Source organism: Chrysochloris asiatica, unplaced genomic scaffold, assembly GCF_000296735.1.
Source record: "Chrysochloris asiatica unplaced genomic scaffold, ChrAsi1.0 scaffold00036, whole genome shotgun sequence".
Classification (NCBI taxonomy): Eukaryota; Metazoa; Chordata; class Mammalia; order Afrosoricida; family Chrysochloridae; genus Chrysochloris; species Chrysochloris asiatica.
In genome coordinates, this window is record NW_006408554.1 from 11996474 (window position 1) to 12014247 (window position 17774).

Sequence of the window (17774 nt, forward strand, 5' to 3'; positions counted from 1 at the left end):
ATTGACCATTTCTTTTTGGTAAATGACTCTGTGTATTCCTTCCATCTTCTTTTAATCCTTTCTATGTTATTCAGTACTTTGCCCATTGAATCTTTCAGTATTGCAAGTCAAGGCTTGAATTATTCCTTCAGTTTTTCAGCTTGAGAAATGCTGAGTGTGTTCTTCCCTTCTTGTTTTCTAATTCCAGGTCTTTGCACATTTCATTATAATACTTAACATTGTCTTCTCAAGCTATCCTTTGAAAATTTCTGTTCCACTTTTTGACTTCCTATTTGCTTTGGCATCTCGATGCTGGAAAGTTAGTTTCAGAATCTCTTCTGGCATCCATTTTTTTTTTTTTTAAACTGTTTTATTGTGAATTATGTGATAGTTTACATGGGAGAACATTAACTTTACATTCATCTATCATATATCGTTACATTGCCCTAGTTACAATCCTCTCCATGCATCATCAACCAACCAAAGGATATACCTTGCAAGCCTGCCCTCTGGTCGTCAGCACACAGCCCTTCTCCCTCTCTGGGTCTCGAGTTCCCAACTGCTCCATCTCTCCACATCATCATCTCTGCCTCCATCTCTGGCATCACTGCTTCTCTGGGTAGGGTCCCACACTCCGCTTTTCTCCCTTGATGGTCCCAGGGACCTCTGTTCCTAGACTGCAAAGTCAACTACCTCCCTCCTTTTGCTACAAAATGTCTACCTTTACATTTCCAACCCTCACAGTCAGTCCTGATAGTAATTATTCACTATTGTACCACAAGAGACATATCCCCATCTCCTTTCATCAGTCCCACCCAAACAGACTGGATACTACTCAGTGGAGATTCTACCTTCCTCCACGCCCTAGGCTCCCTTTTGAAAGCTTGTAAGCCAGTCACTTCTTGTCTTTGTAGCCCTGTCCCCCATTTTGGGTGGCCAATGTCCAATTTGCCCATTCCTGTCTACCCTGTGTATGTAGGGGGTGGGAATCATCCTCGCTGTAAAGATTTGTTTCCTCTTTTGAGCTGCATCCATTGATATAGGTCACCTTCATCAAATCTGGCATTGATTTTTGTCTTTTCTCTCTTTCTTGCCTTTTAAAATAACCTTTTGCTTTCTTCTTCTTGTATGATCTTCTTGATGTCACCCAACAAATCTTCTAGTCTTTGGTCATCAGTGTCTAATGCATCAAAGCTGTTCTTGAGATAATCTCTAAATTTAGGTGGGATATATTCAGGATAAGCACTGAACAGAAAGTTTGGTTTGAACTGCAAGATCGGCATTTCAAGTCCACCAGCCACTCCTCAGAAACCCTATACAGGGTTGCTGTGAGTCAGAAGCGACTTGACAGCATTTAACAACAACAATATTCAAGGTCATGGTTTGGCTTTTGTGAACTTGCTTTAATTGTTTTCAGCTTCATATAAGTAATTGATAGTCTGTTCCACAGTTAGCCCATAGTCATGCTTTGGCTGATGATATTGAGTTTTCCACCATCTCTTTCTACATTTGCAGTCAATTTGATTTCTGTGAGGTGAGGACCATGTGTATAAGTGCCTTTTATGTTCTTTTTGATGCTACCCTAGACATTAGTGAGCTGAAATGTTATTAGCTCTTTTGAATTAACAATCATAATGGTCTTCTACTTCTGAAATGACAGATTCAAGATGCTGCATTCATCATCAAAAAAACAACAACAAAACAACCCAAAACATTTCAAGATCTATGTTGAAATACAATGCTGTGTCAGACAGGATAATATCCATACAAGGAAGACCAGTAACCCCATTATTATTCAAATTTATGCATCAACCACTAAAGCCAGTGTTAATGAAATTGAAGAATTCTTCAACTTCTTCAGTCTGAAATTGATCAAACATGCAATCAAGACATATTGATAATTGGTATTGTTGTTGTTAGGTGCCATTGAGTCGGTGCCACTGACTCATAGCGACCTTATGCACAGCAGAATGAAACACAGCCGGATCAGGATCCAGGGCCAACCAACCTCACTGCTGTTGCCACGCTTGAGTAATTACTGGTAACTAAAATGTAAAGATAGGCAACAAAGAGGAAAGGTCAGTAAATAAATAAAATAAATAAACAAAGAGGAAGGCAGTTGGAAAATATAACATTGGTGATAGAAATGATGCTGGAGATTGCATGCTCTGACTCGGGTTTAAGAAATAGGTTCACCATACGTATTATGAAAGAGGAGACAGGAAGCCTAGTTCCATTCTCAACTGCCACTAGCTTAAATGGTTTAAGACAAAACTCTGGATCTGTATTTCTTTGCCTGTGCAATGATAACAGTGGACAACATTCCTAGAGGGAGTCTTGGTGTGGCGCTGTGGGTTAATGCATCAGACTGCTGAGTCATTTGAACTGTAAGGTGGTGGTTCAAGCTCACCAGCTGCTCCTTGGAAACCCTATACAGGGTCGCTATGGGTCAGAATCGACTAAATGGCATTTAACAACAACAACAGAATAAATAAAAGAATAAATTCTTTTAAAAAAGATGTTCTACGATAACACTTCCATACTACTCAAGGAGAGGAAAACATTTAAAAGTAAAAGTGCGTGAATTTTCACAAGTAAAAAAAAAAAGATGAATGAATTTTATTAATTACTTTTCTTGTTTTAAAATCTTTTTATAGAGAACATTAAGTCTATAAACTTTAAAAAATTCCATATGTCCCTTTTAAAAGCCTAGAAACTTAGAAAATAGTTTTATATAAGAAAATTTTAAACCCAAAATAATTTTTTTTTTCTTGAACCTGCTATGTGATATTATAATTGTTCTTTTCTTCCTTTAATTTCTAGAAAGTTGGGGACGAGCCATACCAAAACCTGCTTCTTGACACTGTATCAGAACAGACGCATTGCTGCAGGTTTGACTTATAGAAGAATCATGGTTCGACTGACCATGGATCTAATTGCAAAAAACAGCAATTGGAAGCCCCGAAAAGAAGAAACCATTTCACAGTACCTCAGGAAAATAACTCATATAAATTTTTCAGATAGGAATATAGATACAATTGTAAGAGCTCTAAATTTATTTCCCACTTTTATATAAGCAACAATATAAAGTTTATAAATTGGTATGAGGGCATACCTTACTAACTATATTTTTATTATATTTATAACTCCATTTTAACTAATAAGTTTTTGTACTGTATTTTCATTTTAATTTTCTACATGGATATTAAACAGTGATGAAGGTTAGTCTTTAGAAAATATACTATCATGACTTTTAAATATCTATATGTTAAATCATATATACATTATCACTTCCCTAAAATACTAATTTTGAAATCATACTTGGGGAAATAATTTCAAAGTTAACTAAATGTGCATGATTCTGAATCCTTGGAATATGTTTTTTTTTGTTTTTTACATATCAAAATGTTAGTCTATGTGAATATCATATTTCAAAAGTTTAACAGTGATGTAGTTTTTACTCATACTTGAACTATTTATGTAAATGCATGTTATACTAGATTAGCTACATCTAAGAAGATTATGTTTATTTTGATATACTCTGAAACTGCATTTTCTCAATGCTAAGCTAATTCTTGGCTTTAGTTTGGAACAATTTTATAAGACTGCTATAACCTATTCTGGAATCCTGGGGTGGTGCTGTAGGATAAGCACTGGACTGCTCATCAGCAGCCACTCCTTGGAAAGTCTATCTAGGATTAGAGCCCACTTGAAGGCACTTAAACAACAACATAACCAGTTCCGGTGGAAAAGAGACTCCATCTTCACATCTATAAATATTATGTTGTTGTTAAGTGCCATTGAGTCAGTTCCAACCCATAGCAACCCTGTATAGGGTTTCCAAGGAGCAGCTGGTGAGCTTGAACCACCTATCTTGCAGTTCAAATGGCATTGCAGTCTGACGCATTAATCCACAGCGCCACACTAGGATATTATGCTGTTGTTGTTGTTAAGTGCCATCGAGTCGATTCTGACCCATAGTGATCCTGTATAGGGTTTCCAAGGAGCAGCTGGTGAGCTAGAACCCCTGACCTTGCAGTTCAAATAACTTTGCAGTCTGAGGCATTAGCCCACAGGGGCACACCAGGACTCCACTTAATTAAATCTTAAACAGAAGTAAAAACAAAACAAGACAAACACAGATCACCCAGATTAGGAAAATCATCAATATGAAGTCGTGTTGAGTTTTCCAAAATTCTCCTTTCCCAAGGTGACCTTTTAAAGGGCACAGAGAATAAAATAATCTCCCACAACGCCAACTGACAGCAACAGAGTAACCCCTGTGTATGCCAGCCTGGGGAAGCAGGGAGGGAACTACTACAGACCAGAAAGCTTTGAGGCTCTCAGGGTATGACATCACAACCAGGTGACCTTTAAGGCAGTCATTAAGGGGAATGCCCTGGAACGTTTCTGTGAGAGCCAGCTGGGGGAAATGGCCCACAACCCGTGTTTAAATATGCATTGGCAGTTTGGCTGCCAGAGGTGCATGAGGTACTCAAGAAAAATTGGCATCTGAACACTTAAAACTAGGCAGAAGATGGAACTAAGCTTTGCTGGAGTTGTTCACAGGCAAAAGCCTTCAGATTTCAAACTCTAAAGTCAATCCTTTGTACTAGCATTCAATGTTTACATTAAAATGCTAAAATCTATAGATGAGAGAAGCTTTCTTGGAAACAGGGATTACTGTAAATTCATATCATTCTAAATCCCCCATCCAATTTGGTGCCTAACTCATACAATGAGATTATAGGTATTTGTTGAATGAGGGAATTAATAAATGAAACAACAAAGCACCCCGCAAAATTGTCAATTACACAATGCTTGTTTTGCAGAGTCCAGTCCAACTCCCATTCTTTGCTCCTCTTCTATTTCCTGGTGATCCTTCTCCCTGAAAATCCAATTGCCCAAACCCCAGTATTTGTCTTTTTGTTATTCAGAGCTCTTCATCTCATCATATCATAGGGCTTTCTGATGTCCCAAGATCCCCTTTAAGGACTCACACTAACCAATCGCCTCTTCAAGTGAATGGTCCTTCATAGGAAAAAAGCAAACTGCTTATAGTAATTCACATGAAAGACTTGTAAACTGAAAATTCTCAAGATGTGGCTGTATTTTCTTACTTCAGTGAAGGCTGAGATATTTTTAAACAGAATTACACTCTACTTCTTTCTTCCTTACTTAGGCGTACTCTATCAGCACACCAAAAATGGCAACTTTTACAAAATGCCTTTGATTGAAAAGCAAGTGGTATTCATTTGTATAAAACAAATTGACCTGTAATCCTCCCACATAGAGAGAACCACTATTAACTTTTAAGTGGTATCTTTCGACTCTTTTTTTCTAGGCATTTATGCACATAACTTTGGTGGTGGTTGTGTGCTGTGTAATCACTTCCAACTCATAGCAATCATATGCTCACATAGGGTTTCAGAGGCTGTAAATCTGAACAGAAAACCTCATCTTTCTCCCATGGAGCAGTTGGTAGATTCTTACTGCAAACCTTGTAGTTAGCAACCTGATTCATAATTCACTACATTACCAGGGCTACTATTTCCATGTAACTATATATTATGGAATCTACATATCATATTGATATTACTAAAGAAACTAATGATTACATGATATTCCCTTCTATAGCAATATCATAGGTTCTTTGTTAGTCAGCTATTCTTGAACATTTAGATGACTTCCAATTTTTCAGCATTATAAACCAAGACAGTTTATTTCCAATTCTACAGAAAGGTAAAGTTTGATTTATAACACTGGAGCAATCATTTGTTAAATGCTACAACTTCCAGAAGATCCTAATTGCTTCCAACTAAAATACTTTGCACTGGGAAAATCATTTAAACAAGTACAATTTTATTTATATAACTTCTTGTTGTTGTTAAGCACTGTGGAGCTGTATAGGGTTTCCGAGGAGCTGCTGGTGAGCTTGAACCACCAACCTTGTGGTTCAAACCGACTTTGCAGTCCAGCACATTAACCCACAGTGAATTATATAGCATAGGGGGTTACAAGTCCAGCTGCTAACTCCAAGGTCAGTAATTCAAAACTACCAGCTGTTCTGCGGGAGAAAAGATGAGGCTTCCTGCCCCTGTAAATGGAAACTCTATGTAGGGTTGCTATGAGTCTGAACCGACGTCACAGCACATAACCACTACTAACACCACCTCAGAACACTGGAGACTCGAACTGATTTTGTAATTGTTCTATAATTTTGCGCTGACTGCAAGGTCGGTTTGAACAGCAAGGTCAGAAGTTCAAGCTCACCAGCCACTCCTTGGAAACCTATACAGGGTCGCTATGAGTTGGAACTGACTCCACAGCACTTCCCAACACCAACAAAAACAGAGAAATGCAGTTCTATTATATATTTACAGAATGATAAAGTGAAAAACTTTCTTAAAAAAATCTTCAAAGTTTTCAGGAGAAATAAAATGTGATATATATATTTTTTGTTTTTCTTTTAGGAAGATCTCTCTCTTTGCAAAAATCTTAGTGTTTTGTATTTATATGATAACCGTATTAGTCAAATCAGTAATTTGAACTGTGCGACAAATCTGACTCACCTGTACCTACAAAACAATTGTATTTCATGTATAGAGAACCTCAGATCATTAAAGAAACTGGAAAAACTGTAAGTGCTTTTGTTGTTAGTAATGTAAATGTTTACCATAATTATACCAGGAAATCTGCTGCCATAGAGTCAATTCCACCTCACAGTGACCCTCTACAGAGTTTCCAAGACTGTCAGTCTTTATGGAAGCAGAAAGCCACATCGTTCCCATGAAGTAGCTGGACGATTTCAACTGTCCATCTTGCAGTAAATAGTCATCATCATTATAATACTTATATTTTATGCACACAGGTATTCCCATTATCTTCATTAAGTTCCAAACATAATTTAAATATGAAATAGTCTGATTCTCACATGGATTTTGTGAGACAAGTCTGGGTTTTTTTGTTCTGTATTACCCTTGCTCTCAGAAAATCTCCCTTTTGTGAGGATGAAGTGGGGGTCTGCTTCCTCAAAGATTTACAACCTTGTCCTTTGTTGTTGTTGTTGTTAAGTGCTGTCAAGTCGGTTCCTACTCATAGTGACCCTGTATAGTGTTTCTGGGGAGCGGCTGATGAGTTTGAATCGCTGAACTTATGATTCAAACCAACTTTGAGGTTGAGTACTTATCCTATGGTGGCGCACCTAGGATTGCTATAAGATGCAACCAACTCAATGTCAGTGAGTTTGTTGCTGTTGATTTAATGGTTATTATTATTAGACAATGAACACTGGTGGATCTAGTTTCCCCAAATTGGATGAACTATCAGTGCTTCTTAAAAAGTGGCTCAAAGGCCTCACAATGGGAAAACGAGAGTGGGTGGACAATGATTATTAAAAATGACTATATTCTAACCCTGACCTGCAGATGAGAATCCCTATAGGTTAAGTCCTGAAATTGGCATTCTAAAACATAAAATACAACTCAAGTGATTCTTGTGCATCCTAACATTTGCGAAACACTGATAACAGAGTTTAATAATGACCACGTCACCTCTCTCACTTAAAAACAAAGACAAAAATTGATTTCTTAGACTAAATGAAGTGTAAGAATAAATGTACAGTCATTCAGATGAACCATTCATGGATTCAATATAAACAGAACATTCTGCCTATGTAATTTTAGTATAACTCAATGACTTTTATTATTATGTTTTTAAAATCATGTTTACATTCTGCAAAATGCTGTGAATTTTGTCTTTGTTTTTCAGGTATTTGGGTGGTAATTACATTGCTGTCATAGAAGGTTTAGAAGGATTAGAAGAACTAAGAGAGGTTCACGTTGAGAGTCAGAGACTTCCCCTTGGAGAAAAGCTCCTGTTTGATCCAAGAACTCTTCATTCTCTGTCAGTAAGAATGGTTTAAGTATTTTGACAAGGAGTATAGTGATGGTCATGCTATAATGGAACAGGAACATGGTGAAGGTATATTTGGACACAATAAATACCCTGCATATATATCTGGCTAGTTTGAGAGCTTGGAGCCCTGATGTGGCACTGCAGGTTAATGCACTGGACTACAAAGCCAGTTTGAACTGTAAGGTTGGCTGTTCAAGCTCACCAGTTGCTCCTTGGAAACTCTGTACAGGGTTGCTGTGGGTCAGGACTGACTCAATGGTACTTCCATCCTCCAGCCTTCTCATCAATTCTGATATCAGCCATCTCTCCCATGCACTCTCTACTTCTCTGCTGAGTTTGATGATTTATTTCAATGGCCACAACAAACTTACACATAATGCAAATGATTATGGGATTTGTTAGAGAAGTAACAGAGTACAGCTTGGGATCAGGGTCAGGAAGCATGCAGTCTCCCTTCTTCAGTGCTGTCTCAGCGCCCAGAGAACAGGCTCCTCTGGAATCCCTGATGGCAGGCTTCTTTAGGTGCTGTGAGGACAGGCTTCCTTCAGCCTCCTCAGGAGAAGCCTTTGGTTGGGGCCTCTGCCTGTCTCAGGCAAGTGTTACAAAGCTCTTTATGCCAATAAATGCCTATCAGCACTCCACTCCACCAGCTAATTTCCTGACTGAAGGTTGTTAGCTCTCTCACTCTGCAGGTCTCTGTGCACACTTTAGATACTTCATTACATGGGCTGGCAAGCCCACCACACTGACTCACCCCAGTCTTGGTTCTGCTGCTGTTATTTCTCTGCCATTGCTTCTCACCATCTTGCACTGTCTCTGACATCACGGCTTTTACTCTCTGTCCCCTGGATCTAGGACATTTTCAGTACAAGGTACCTGAGTCCAAAGGACACACTCTACCCTACTCTTCTCTCTTGACGGTAGTGAGGTCCCTTCCTTGTTCTCAAATTGGCTTTCTTTTTAAGCCTATTAGAGGAGCTCTGGTAGCGTAGTGGTTACGAATCGGGCTGCGAACCTTAAGGTCAGCGGTTCGAAACTACCAGCTGCTCCGCCGGAGAAAGATGAGGCTTTCTACTCCCGTAAAGATTTACACCCTCGGAAACCCTGTACAGGGTTGCTATGGGTCGGACCCAACTCAACAGCACTTAACAACAACAACAACAAGAGTGGCAAAACTGACCAATCTCCTTGTTAGCGTTCCATACACTTTATTTGCATAGTTCTCCCCCCACCCCCAGGGGTTCCATGAACCTTATTTTCCTTATTAGCAATGCTATCCAATCCCTTTGATGGGCCACAAGTACCTTATTTGCATAGTTCCACCCAATCATTAGATTCCTGGTGTGGTGCTGTAGGATAAGCACTAGACTGCTAACCAAAGGTCAGCAGTTCAAACCCATCAACCAACCACTCCTCAGAAACCCTATACAGGGTCACTGTGAGTCAGAACTGATTCAATGGCTCTTAATAATAACCCAGTCATTGTGTGGGAGTTACAAGACTATGCACTGACTAAAGGGACCATATTAGAGAATTTGATTCGCTACAGATAGACTGGTTTCAGTTCTGGGGCAGTTAGGCATAAATGCCCTAGTAATACAAGCAGTTAAAGAACTCAGCTACTAACCAAAAGGTTGACAGTTCAAGTCCAGTCAGAACACTGTGGAAGAAAGTTCTGACTTCCAAAAAATCAACCATTGAGAACACCACGGGACACAGTTCTACTCTGGCACACATGAGTCAGAATTACTAGTTTCCCTTTTTAAAGACATAAATGAGATGTGGTTGGTGTTTTCACAAATCTCATTTGTTTTATTTTAGAGGGAATAGAAACAAAAGGAAATGGAAAGTTTTTTTTTAACCAAATTCATAACAATTGAGTGATTTAAACTGGAAAAGCAATAGTGGCCTGGTTTTCATTCTATCTTTCCTCTACTCTCCCCATAAAGCCCTGTCACAATCTCAGCTGGACCTCAAGTGATCCGAGCAGAATGACCCACTGGAGTGGAGATGACTGGTTTTATTATAAAACACCACTGAAAAGGTTTTGCTGGGTCAACTTCTGCATTGATTTGAATAGATTCAGAAATTCTAAGTACAAAGGCATTCTTTTTTTAGTTGTTTTTCAAATCTTAAAATGCTTTAGGAAGCATCTTCTCTGAAGATTGGCTGTGTGTGGCCCCCTCAGTGGATGGACTCCCATCTTTGTAGAGACTCCTAGGCCTCACATTTGAAGACTGCTTTAGTTTAGTGCTGTTGTATTGTGTATCTTTGTCCTCATTAACAACTAGCATCGACTTCTACTTGTTATCTAATGAATTCTTATTTTAAGTGGCTTCTGAATTTATAGATTATCAAGAAAGCATCATGTAGAGGTAGAGATAAAAATAAAAGCAAGCAATTCTTTAATTCTTGGTCTATTTCCTGTTTAGAAAAATAAAGATTAAAAACTATTTTCTCTTATATAAGTCCAAATCTTAAGTACATTTAACACAAAATTATCATTTGCCTAAAGATCAGCACTGGACTATGTACCATAATGTTGGCAGTTCAAGCCCACCAGCTACTCCTTGGAAACCCTATAACAGGTCACTATGAGTTGAAACCACCTCAGCACTTAACAAAAGCAACCTAACAAGCATTTTTAAAAACCATGATCATTTGTTTACTTTATTGGGATATCTTTTGCCATTCTTTTCTTCTTTCTTCTTGAAAAAAATGACATGTAAATAAAATTCCCATGCCTTTTAATTTTCTTGTCTAACGAGAACAACCTGAGTTTATAAATATCTAGCTGTACAAGTAAGCATGGGATTTCTGGTTCCTTTACATGGGGTCACCATGAGTCTAAATCTACTTGATGACAGCAGGTTTGGCTATTGGTTTTATATATCATATTTAAAGACACCTTAATATGCTGATTTTGGGTTTTTTTTCTACAGAAATCCCTCTCTATATTAAACATCAGCAATAACAATATTGATGAAGTAAGAGACTTAGAAGTGCTAGAGAACCTTAACCAGCTCATAGCAGTTGACAACCAACTTCTGCATGTGAAGGTACGGTAAAGAAAAACTCAATTAAAATATTTACTAAAATTTTCATAAATATACTTATGTTTTAAATTACCCATAAAATGTATCACCTTAAAAACTATTAAGGATTTCTTCTGTGACTAGCTTAGGCATCTCTATTTCTTAGGAGATTTATTTGAATATTTCCATCCTCTTGCCTGGCTTTCTCCTCCTTATCCCAATGCCTCCATCTCTCTCTTCATCAACGGAAAAAAGTTCCTCTGAAAGGAAATATGAGTATGTGCTTTTTACCTCTCTGTGTTAATTTTGTATCAAATATTTTCACTAGAGATGGATTTACTCTTACCTCTGTTCTCCCAAAGAATGAGTTTCTAGTAACTGTGACTAGTGCTGAACTCTCCTATTGTTGTTGTTGTTAAGTACCATCGAGCTGGTTCCGACTCATAACAATCCTGTATAGGGTTTCCAAGGAACAGCTGGTGAGTTTGAACCACCGACCTTGCAGTTCAAACCAACCTTGCAGTCCAGTGCTTTAACCTACAGTGCCACACCAGGACTCTTAGTAGCCACTATTTGAGGAAGTACCTTGGATCTTGAACTTACTTTTCACTACTTATATTCTTGTCATGTTATCTTATATCATGCCACATTCATTCAATTATTTATACATACAAGTATGCATTGGATAACTACATATTTGTCAGGCATTGCACTATGTGGTTTAGAACAGAGGAGGGAAAGATAGAGTCCTTGGCCTTAAGAAGCACATAGCCAACAAGTAGTGAGTCTACACCAGGATTCTGTTTCCCTGAGGGCTGTTGTAGCACTAGCTCAGCTGGAGAGAAGGAAGCCTTCCTGGAGACAGTCATCTGTGAGATGAACTATTGCCATGAGCTTGTAGTTTCTGGGTTAGCAATGGATAGTCTGCCATATCATTCCATCAGGTGGGAAAAAGAAGAATGGGTCCCTTTCCTCCATCAACACAGCTCTTGTTTTCAAAACTACTTCCTGATAACCTTCCACTGATCTGAAAAAAAAGTTACCGGTGGCTGTCTTTCCAGTCAGACCAGGTATGTGGCTCAGCCTATGACTGCTGTAAACAATAAATAATTATAAAAATAAATATTAAATTATATTTCATAATAGATTATCTATATACATATTCTGGTACAAATGAATTCCTCAAAATATCCAAAGTGTGATAGAGCAGTCAGGGTGGATATTTACAAAAAAATAAAATAAAACAATAAGCAAATGCAAGTTTATAAATGTTTTAACTTACGACATGAAGCATGTAAGCAGTTTACAAGATCAGTTCTGAATTCGAACACACGAAGAGACTTCAAAAAATTCAAAAATTATGGATTTTAGATATTATGTAATTTTCCTTGAACTTTGTGAAACCCCTTCATATTTAAAAAAGTATAAAGTGTTCTAGATTTTCACCATTGGACATTTTGTAACCATTATCCGAATAGTTAGTTATCCAATGATTTTGTAGCATTTGTAACAGTAATATGACTTTGTGATAGCATAGACAATCTTGTATCAGAAACACTATACATATGATCCTCTTCAAAATGACAAAGTCTGGAGTAAAAGTCAGTGTCCTAAGTAGAAAAATCCTGGGAACTGGGAACACGGTAGCAGAGCACATGAGTTTAACTTCCCTGTGGAAAAAACAGTGAAGATTTCCCATAAACCAAATTGGCATCAATTTAGATCAATGATCCAGGTGTAACAGTCACATTTTTTTCTAAGTATTTTTGTGAGTCCAATGTCTAAGCAATATATTTGGCAAATAGATACTCAATAATGAGTGGTGAATATATAAATATACAGGGGACTTCAAAAAGTTTATGTAAAAAAACTTTCATATTCCATTATCTTTTCATTCATTTCCTCCCAAACGTTTTGAAGAGCCCCTCATGTCTTGAAATTTTGGGCTAGTTGTTGATTATTATAACTGGTTGTTATTATTAGGTACCATCAAGTAGGCTCTGACTCATAGCTACCTTATGCACAACAGAATGAAACACCGCCAGTCCTTCACCATCCTCCCAATTATCATTATGCTTGAGCCCGCTGGTGCAGCCACTGCATCAGTCCATCTTGTTGAGGGCCTTCCTCTTTTTCTCTTACCCTTTATTTTACCAAGTCTGATAACCTTTTCTAGGAACTGTCTCTCCTGATAACATGTCCAAAGTAGGTGAGACAAAATTGCTATATCCTCGCTTCTAAGGAATTTTCTGACTGTACTTATTACAAGATAGATTTGTTTCTTCTCCTGGCAGTCCATGGTACCTTCAGTGTTCTTCATCAACATCGTAATTCAAATACATCAGTCTTTTTCTGGTCTTAGTCATTGTCCAACTTTCACGTGCATATGGCCAGGCATACATTAGTCTTCAAAGTAACATCTTTGCTCTTCAACACTTAAAAAAGTTTTTTTGAAGATTTGCTCGATGCATGCATCTTTTTTTTTTTTTTTTTTTAATATTTTATTGTGAATTATGTGATAGTGTACTTGGGAGAACATTAGTCTTACATTCATCCTATAGTATATCATTTCATTGCTATGGTTACCATCCCCTCCATGCATCATCAGCCAACCAAAGGGTATACACTGCAAGCCTGCCCGCCCCCCATCTCAGGCATCACTGCTTCTCTGGGTAGGGTCCCGCTCTCCACTCTTCTCCCTTGATGGTCTCAGGGACCTCCACTCTTAGGCTGAAAAGTTAATCACTCCCTTCCTTGCTAAAAGATGTCTACCTTTACAATTCCAACCCTCACAAGCAGTCCAGATAACAATTATTCACTATTGTATTATGAGATCCATCCGGATTTCATTTCATCAGCCCCGCCTAGGCAGATTGTATACTACTCAGTGGCGAGTCTACCTTCCTCCACGCCCTATGAATTTAGCTTCCCTCTTGAAAGCTTGTAAGCCAGTCACTTCTTGCCTTTGTAGCTCCCCTCCCCCATTTTGGGTAGCCAGGATCCAAGTTACCCTGCATACATCTTCTGATTTCTTGGCTTGCTGCTCCATGAATATTGATTGTGGATCCAAGCAAAATGAAGTCTTTTTTGACAGCTTCTATTTTTTTTTTTTTTTTTCTGTTTATTGTGATGTTTTTTATTGGTACACTTGTGAGGATTTTTGTTTTCTTTGCACTGATGTATAACTCATACTTTGATTTTCATCTATAATTGCTTCAAGTGCTTGTCACTTTCAGTAAGCACGGTTGTGTCATCTATATATCACAGATTTTTCATGAGTCTTCCTCCATTCCTAATGCCAAATTCTTCTTCATATAGTCCAGCTTCTTGGATAATTTTTCAACATACAGAATGAATAAGTATGGTGAAAAGACATAACCCTGGTGCACACCTTCTTGATTTTTAAACCACATAGTGTATTCCATTGTTCTGTTCCAATTATTGCTTCTTGCTATATGTAGAAGTTCAGCATGAGCACAATTAAGTGTTCTGGAATTCTTCATCCATAGTTTGTTATAGTTTGTTCTCCACACAGTCAAACACCTTTGCATAAATCAATAAAACACAAGTAAACGTCTTTCTGGTATTCTCTGTTTTCAGTCACAATCCCATCTGACATTAGCACTGACATTCCTCTATCTATGTCCTCTTCTGAATCCAGGCTGAAGTTCTGGCAGCTCCCTGTTGACTTGCTGTTGCAAATGTTTGGTTGGTTGTTGTTTTTTTGTTACTTGACTTTATTTTACACTAGGTTAGTGGGCACAAGCAAGTCTCCTTAATAAAGCTGACAATTCAGCTTCACTCAGAACATTTTTAATAATGCACATTAAAAAAAGTATTCATCTTACAAATTGTTCTGCAATCCAAATATACAATAGCATGGAAAACAACAGTTAGAAAACAAAAGCCAATGTAAACAGACAGGTTAAAGTAACTAGAGCAGTAGGGTCGGATATGGCTCTGATGTTACAGTTTCCTTATTGCGTCATCAGTGTCCGAAATCTTTGCCTTCAAAAGCTGACTCCACTGCTCGGGATTTAGAGAAATACCTTTTCTTCTTGGTTTCATTTCACCTTCCTGATCCATCCAATATTCACTAATAATTAGGACTTTCGCCTTAAAGCCCCAAACACAAGTCCCGAACACTGACATACCTCATTTTCCCGATCTGAAACATATTATCATCTCTGCTTCTGTTGCTCTGCTTAAAGGACAAGAGAGGCTTTTGAAGTTTCACCAGTTTTTTGCTTTTTCACAGGTTTTTCTGGAGCAACTTGCTTTTTCCTCTATAACTTTTTGTCGACTTCACTATCAGAATCACTTCCAGATGAGCTTGTAGATACAAGTTCCTTTGATTTAAGAATTGCTCTGCTCCTGCAACCGAACAGCCTCCTGCTTACTGACTCACGACTCAGCAAATGTTTTTGAACAATCAGTAGCAAAATTTTACTTTCATGTGATTTCCATATTCTGTTGGATCACCCTTTCTTCAGAATGGGCTCAAATATGGATCTCTTCTAGTCAGTTGTTCATGTAACTCTCTTCCAGATGTATTGGCACAGACAAGTAAGTGCTTCCAGTGGTGTTTTCCTTTGTTGAAACTTCTTAATTGGTGTTCTGTCAATTCTGGAGCCTAGTTTTCAGCAATGCCATCAGTACAACTTAGAGTTTTTCCTTTAATACTATTGGTTCTTGATTATATGCTGTCTCCTGAAATGACTGAATATCAACAAATTATTTTTGGGACAGTGACTCTATGTATTACTTCCATCTTGTTTCTTTTCTTTTTTTTTTTTTTTTAAGGTTTTTATTGTGGATTGAGTGAAAGTTTACAGGGCAGATCAGCAGTTTTAAATTAAACAAATCATACACCTTGTTTTATTACAATGATTATAATCCCCTCCATGTACCATCTTTTAACAGTATTTCTCTTTACTTACTTTATCTTTAAAAAAAAACACCACTCAGGCATATAAAATAATTTACACCTCCAAAGGGCACATTCTGCAAGTCTGCCTCCTGGCTACCAGCTCTTAGTCCCTCTCTTCCCATGAATCTAGAGTCCTCAGCTGCTCCCCCTCTCCATGACCCCATCTCTGCCTCTATCTCTGGTGTTGCTGCTTCTCTGGATAAGGTCCCACATTCTGCATATGCTCTTCTCCCTTCATGGTCCTGGGGTCCTCTGTTTCTGGACTGTGAGATTAACCACTCCTCTGTTTTTGTTACAAAACTTCTACCTTTACAATTGTGACAGTCACAGTTAGTCATGATAACAAATTATTCACTACTGAATCATAAGAATCTTATACCCATCTCTTTCACCAGACCCATCTAGACAAGATGAAAACGATTCAGTAGGGACTCTTTGGTTCCCCCCATACACTTAAATTAAACTCCCTCTTGAAACCTTGTAAGCCAGTCACTTCATGCTTTTAATCACCACTGCATTTTAGGTAGCCAATGTCTAAGTTGCCCGTCCCTAACCACCCCGTATACAGAGAGGATAGCATTGATACTTGATGTGAATACTCCTTCCTTCTCTGTTGGTATTTAGAGTTACTACCTCCATGAGTATAGGTCAGGTTCATCAAATTGTAGGAATTTATCCTTGTTTCCTTTATCAAAAGAAAAAAAAAATTTTTTTTTTTTTTTTTTTTTTTTGTAATCTTCCTCTAGTTGAGTTCTGATATCAAGTCATCAAGGCTAGGTCAAATGGGTACTTCTGCATGTTTGGGTGTGCTTGTGCATCTTCCCTCACTTCATTTCAGCTGGATGCTTCACTCTCAGCTCTAGCCCTCTTGTCCTTGTCCATGGGCTCAAGTATCATCAGGTCTCACCACACTTTGGACCAACTAGCCCTTCCTCTTCTCTCTCTCATCTCCAGTCAATGGGAGTCAATGGACTGTGGTTGAACTCAGCTCATTTCTTCATTGCTACCTTTCCCCCTCTTCCACTCACCAGTAGATCAGTGTGGTCGCCAGCAAGCTTACGTGCCTGTTTGTGTGTTCCCTCTGAGTTTCACTCTTAGAGGGGAATTTGTCCTGAAGGAATTTGATTGCTTGCTTTGATGGATTCCTGGCAAGCAGCTTGCTTCTACTTGTAATAGCCAGTCATGCTGACATTTTTGTTTTGGGTTTTTCCTGATGATCTTTCTTTGAAGATATATCATCTGTTGCTCTAGCTGTTCCAGGCTGGTCAGCTTGTCCTTGCTAGTGGGAAAGTCCCACCTCATAAGGTTCTGGATGGGACTTCAGATGCCACCTAAGGTCCCATATTCTGCAAAGGCTTTGTGAGAGGCCTATTTCACTGGACAAGTTCTAGAACCCCTTTTAGGTATTTCAATCAGTTATAGGCTGAAGACAGGCTTAGAAGTATGTAATCATGTTTCCCAACATTTCTTTCTATCCCACTCAAGTATCTATTTTACAATAATAGGCAAGAGAAACCAATATTCATGAGACAGTCAAGCATTTTAGTATTATTTCCCCTCTTCAAGCTATGCCTAGATCCCTGTCTCACAGAACCCTGTTGTTCCAAGTTTGTGCATGCATCACTACCTCTGTCCCACTTAAGCCATGCAAACCTGTCTCAGTGTTCCCCTATCTATCTTGTTCTTCCACCTCCTCCCCCTTCTTGTATTGCCCTTCCCAACACCCAAACTAAACCCCACCACCCAAACCCCACTATTATGGTTACCTTAGATTCCATTAACTCTTCCCTCCATATAAGACAGTCTATTTTATCCTGTAATCTACCTGACCTTCCCACCACCTGGATCTCTGTTCTTCTGTGTTTACCTTCTTTCACATTGTAATTGTTTTGATCATAGACTGACCTCTCAGA

General features: G+C 38.4%; 1 protein-coding gene and 1 pseudogene across 1 annotated transcript in view; one reads left to right on the plus strand and one right to left on the minus strand.

The window, feature by feature from the left end:
* The first annotated feature begins 2890 nt into the window (after positions 1-2890).
* The window catches only part of PPP1R42 (protein phosphatase 1, regulatory subunit 42), a 63999-nt gene continuing 49115 nt past the window's right edge, over positions 2891-17774 (plus strand). The window contains exons 1-4 of the mRNA XM_006860075.1: positions 2891-3019; positions 6453-6619; positions 7750-7888; positions 10839-10955. Coding sequence (XP_006860137.1) covers positions 2891-3019; positions 6453-6619; positions 7750-7888; positions 10839-10955 — 552 coding nt within the window. The remainder of the gene's footprint in view (positions 3020-6452; positions 6620-7749; positions 7889-10838; positions 10956-17774) is intronic.
* On the minus strand, positions 14898-17045 carry LOC102817853 (annotated as a pseudogene).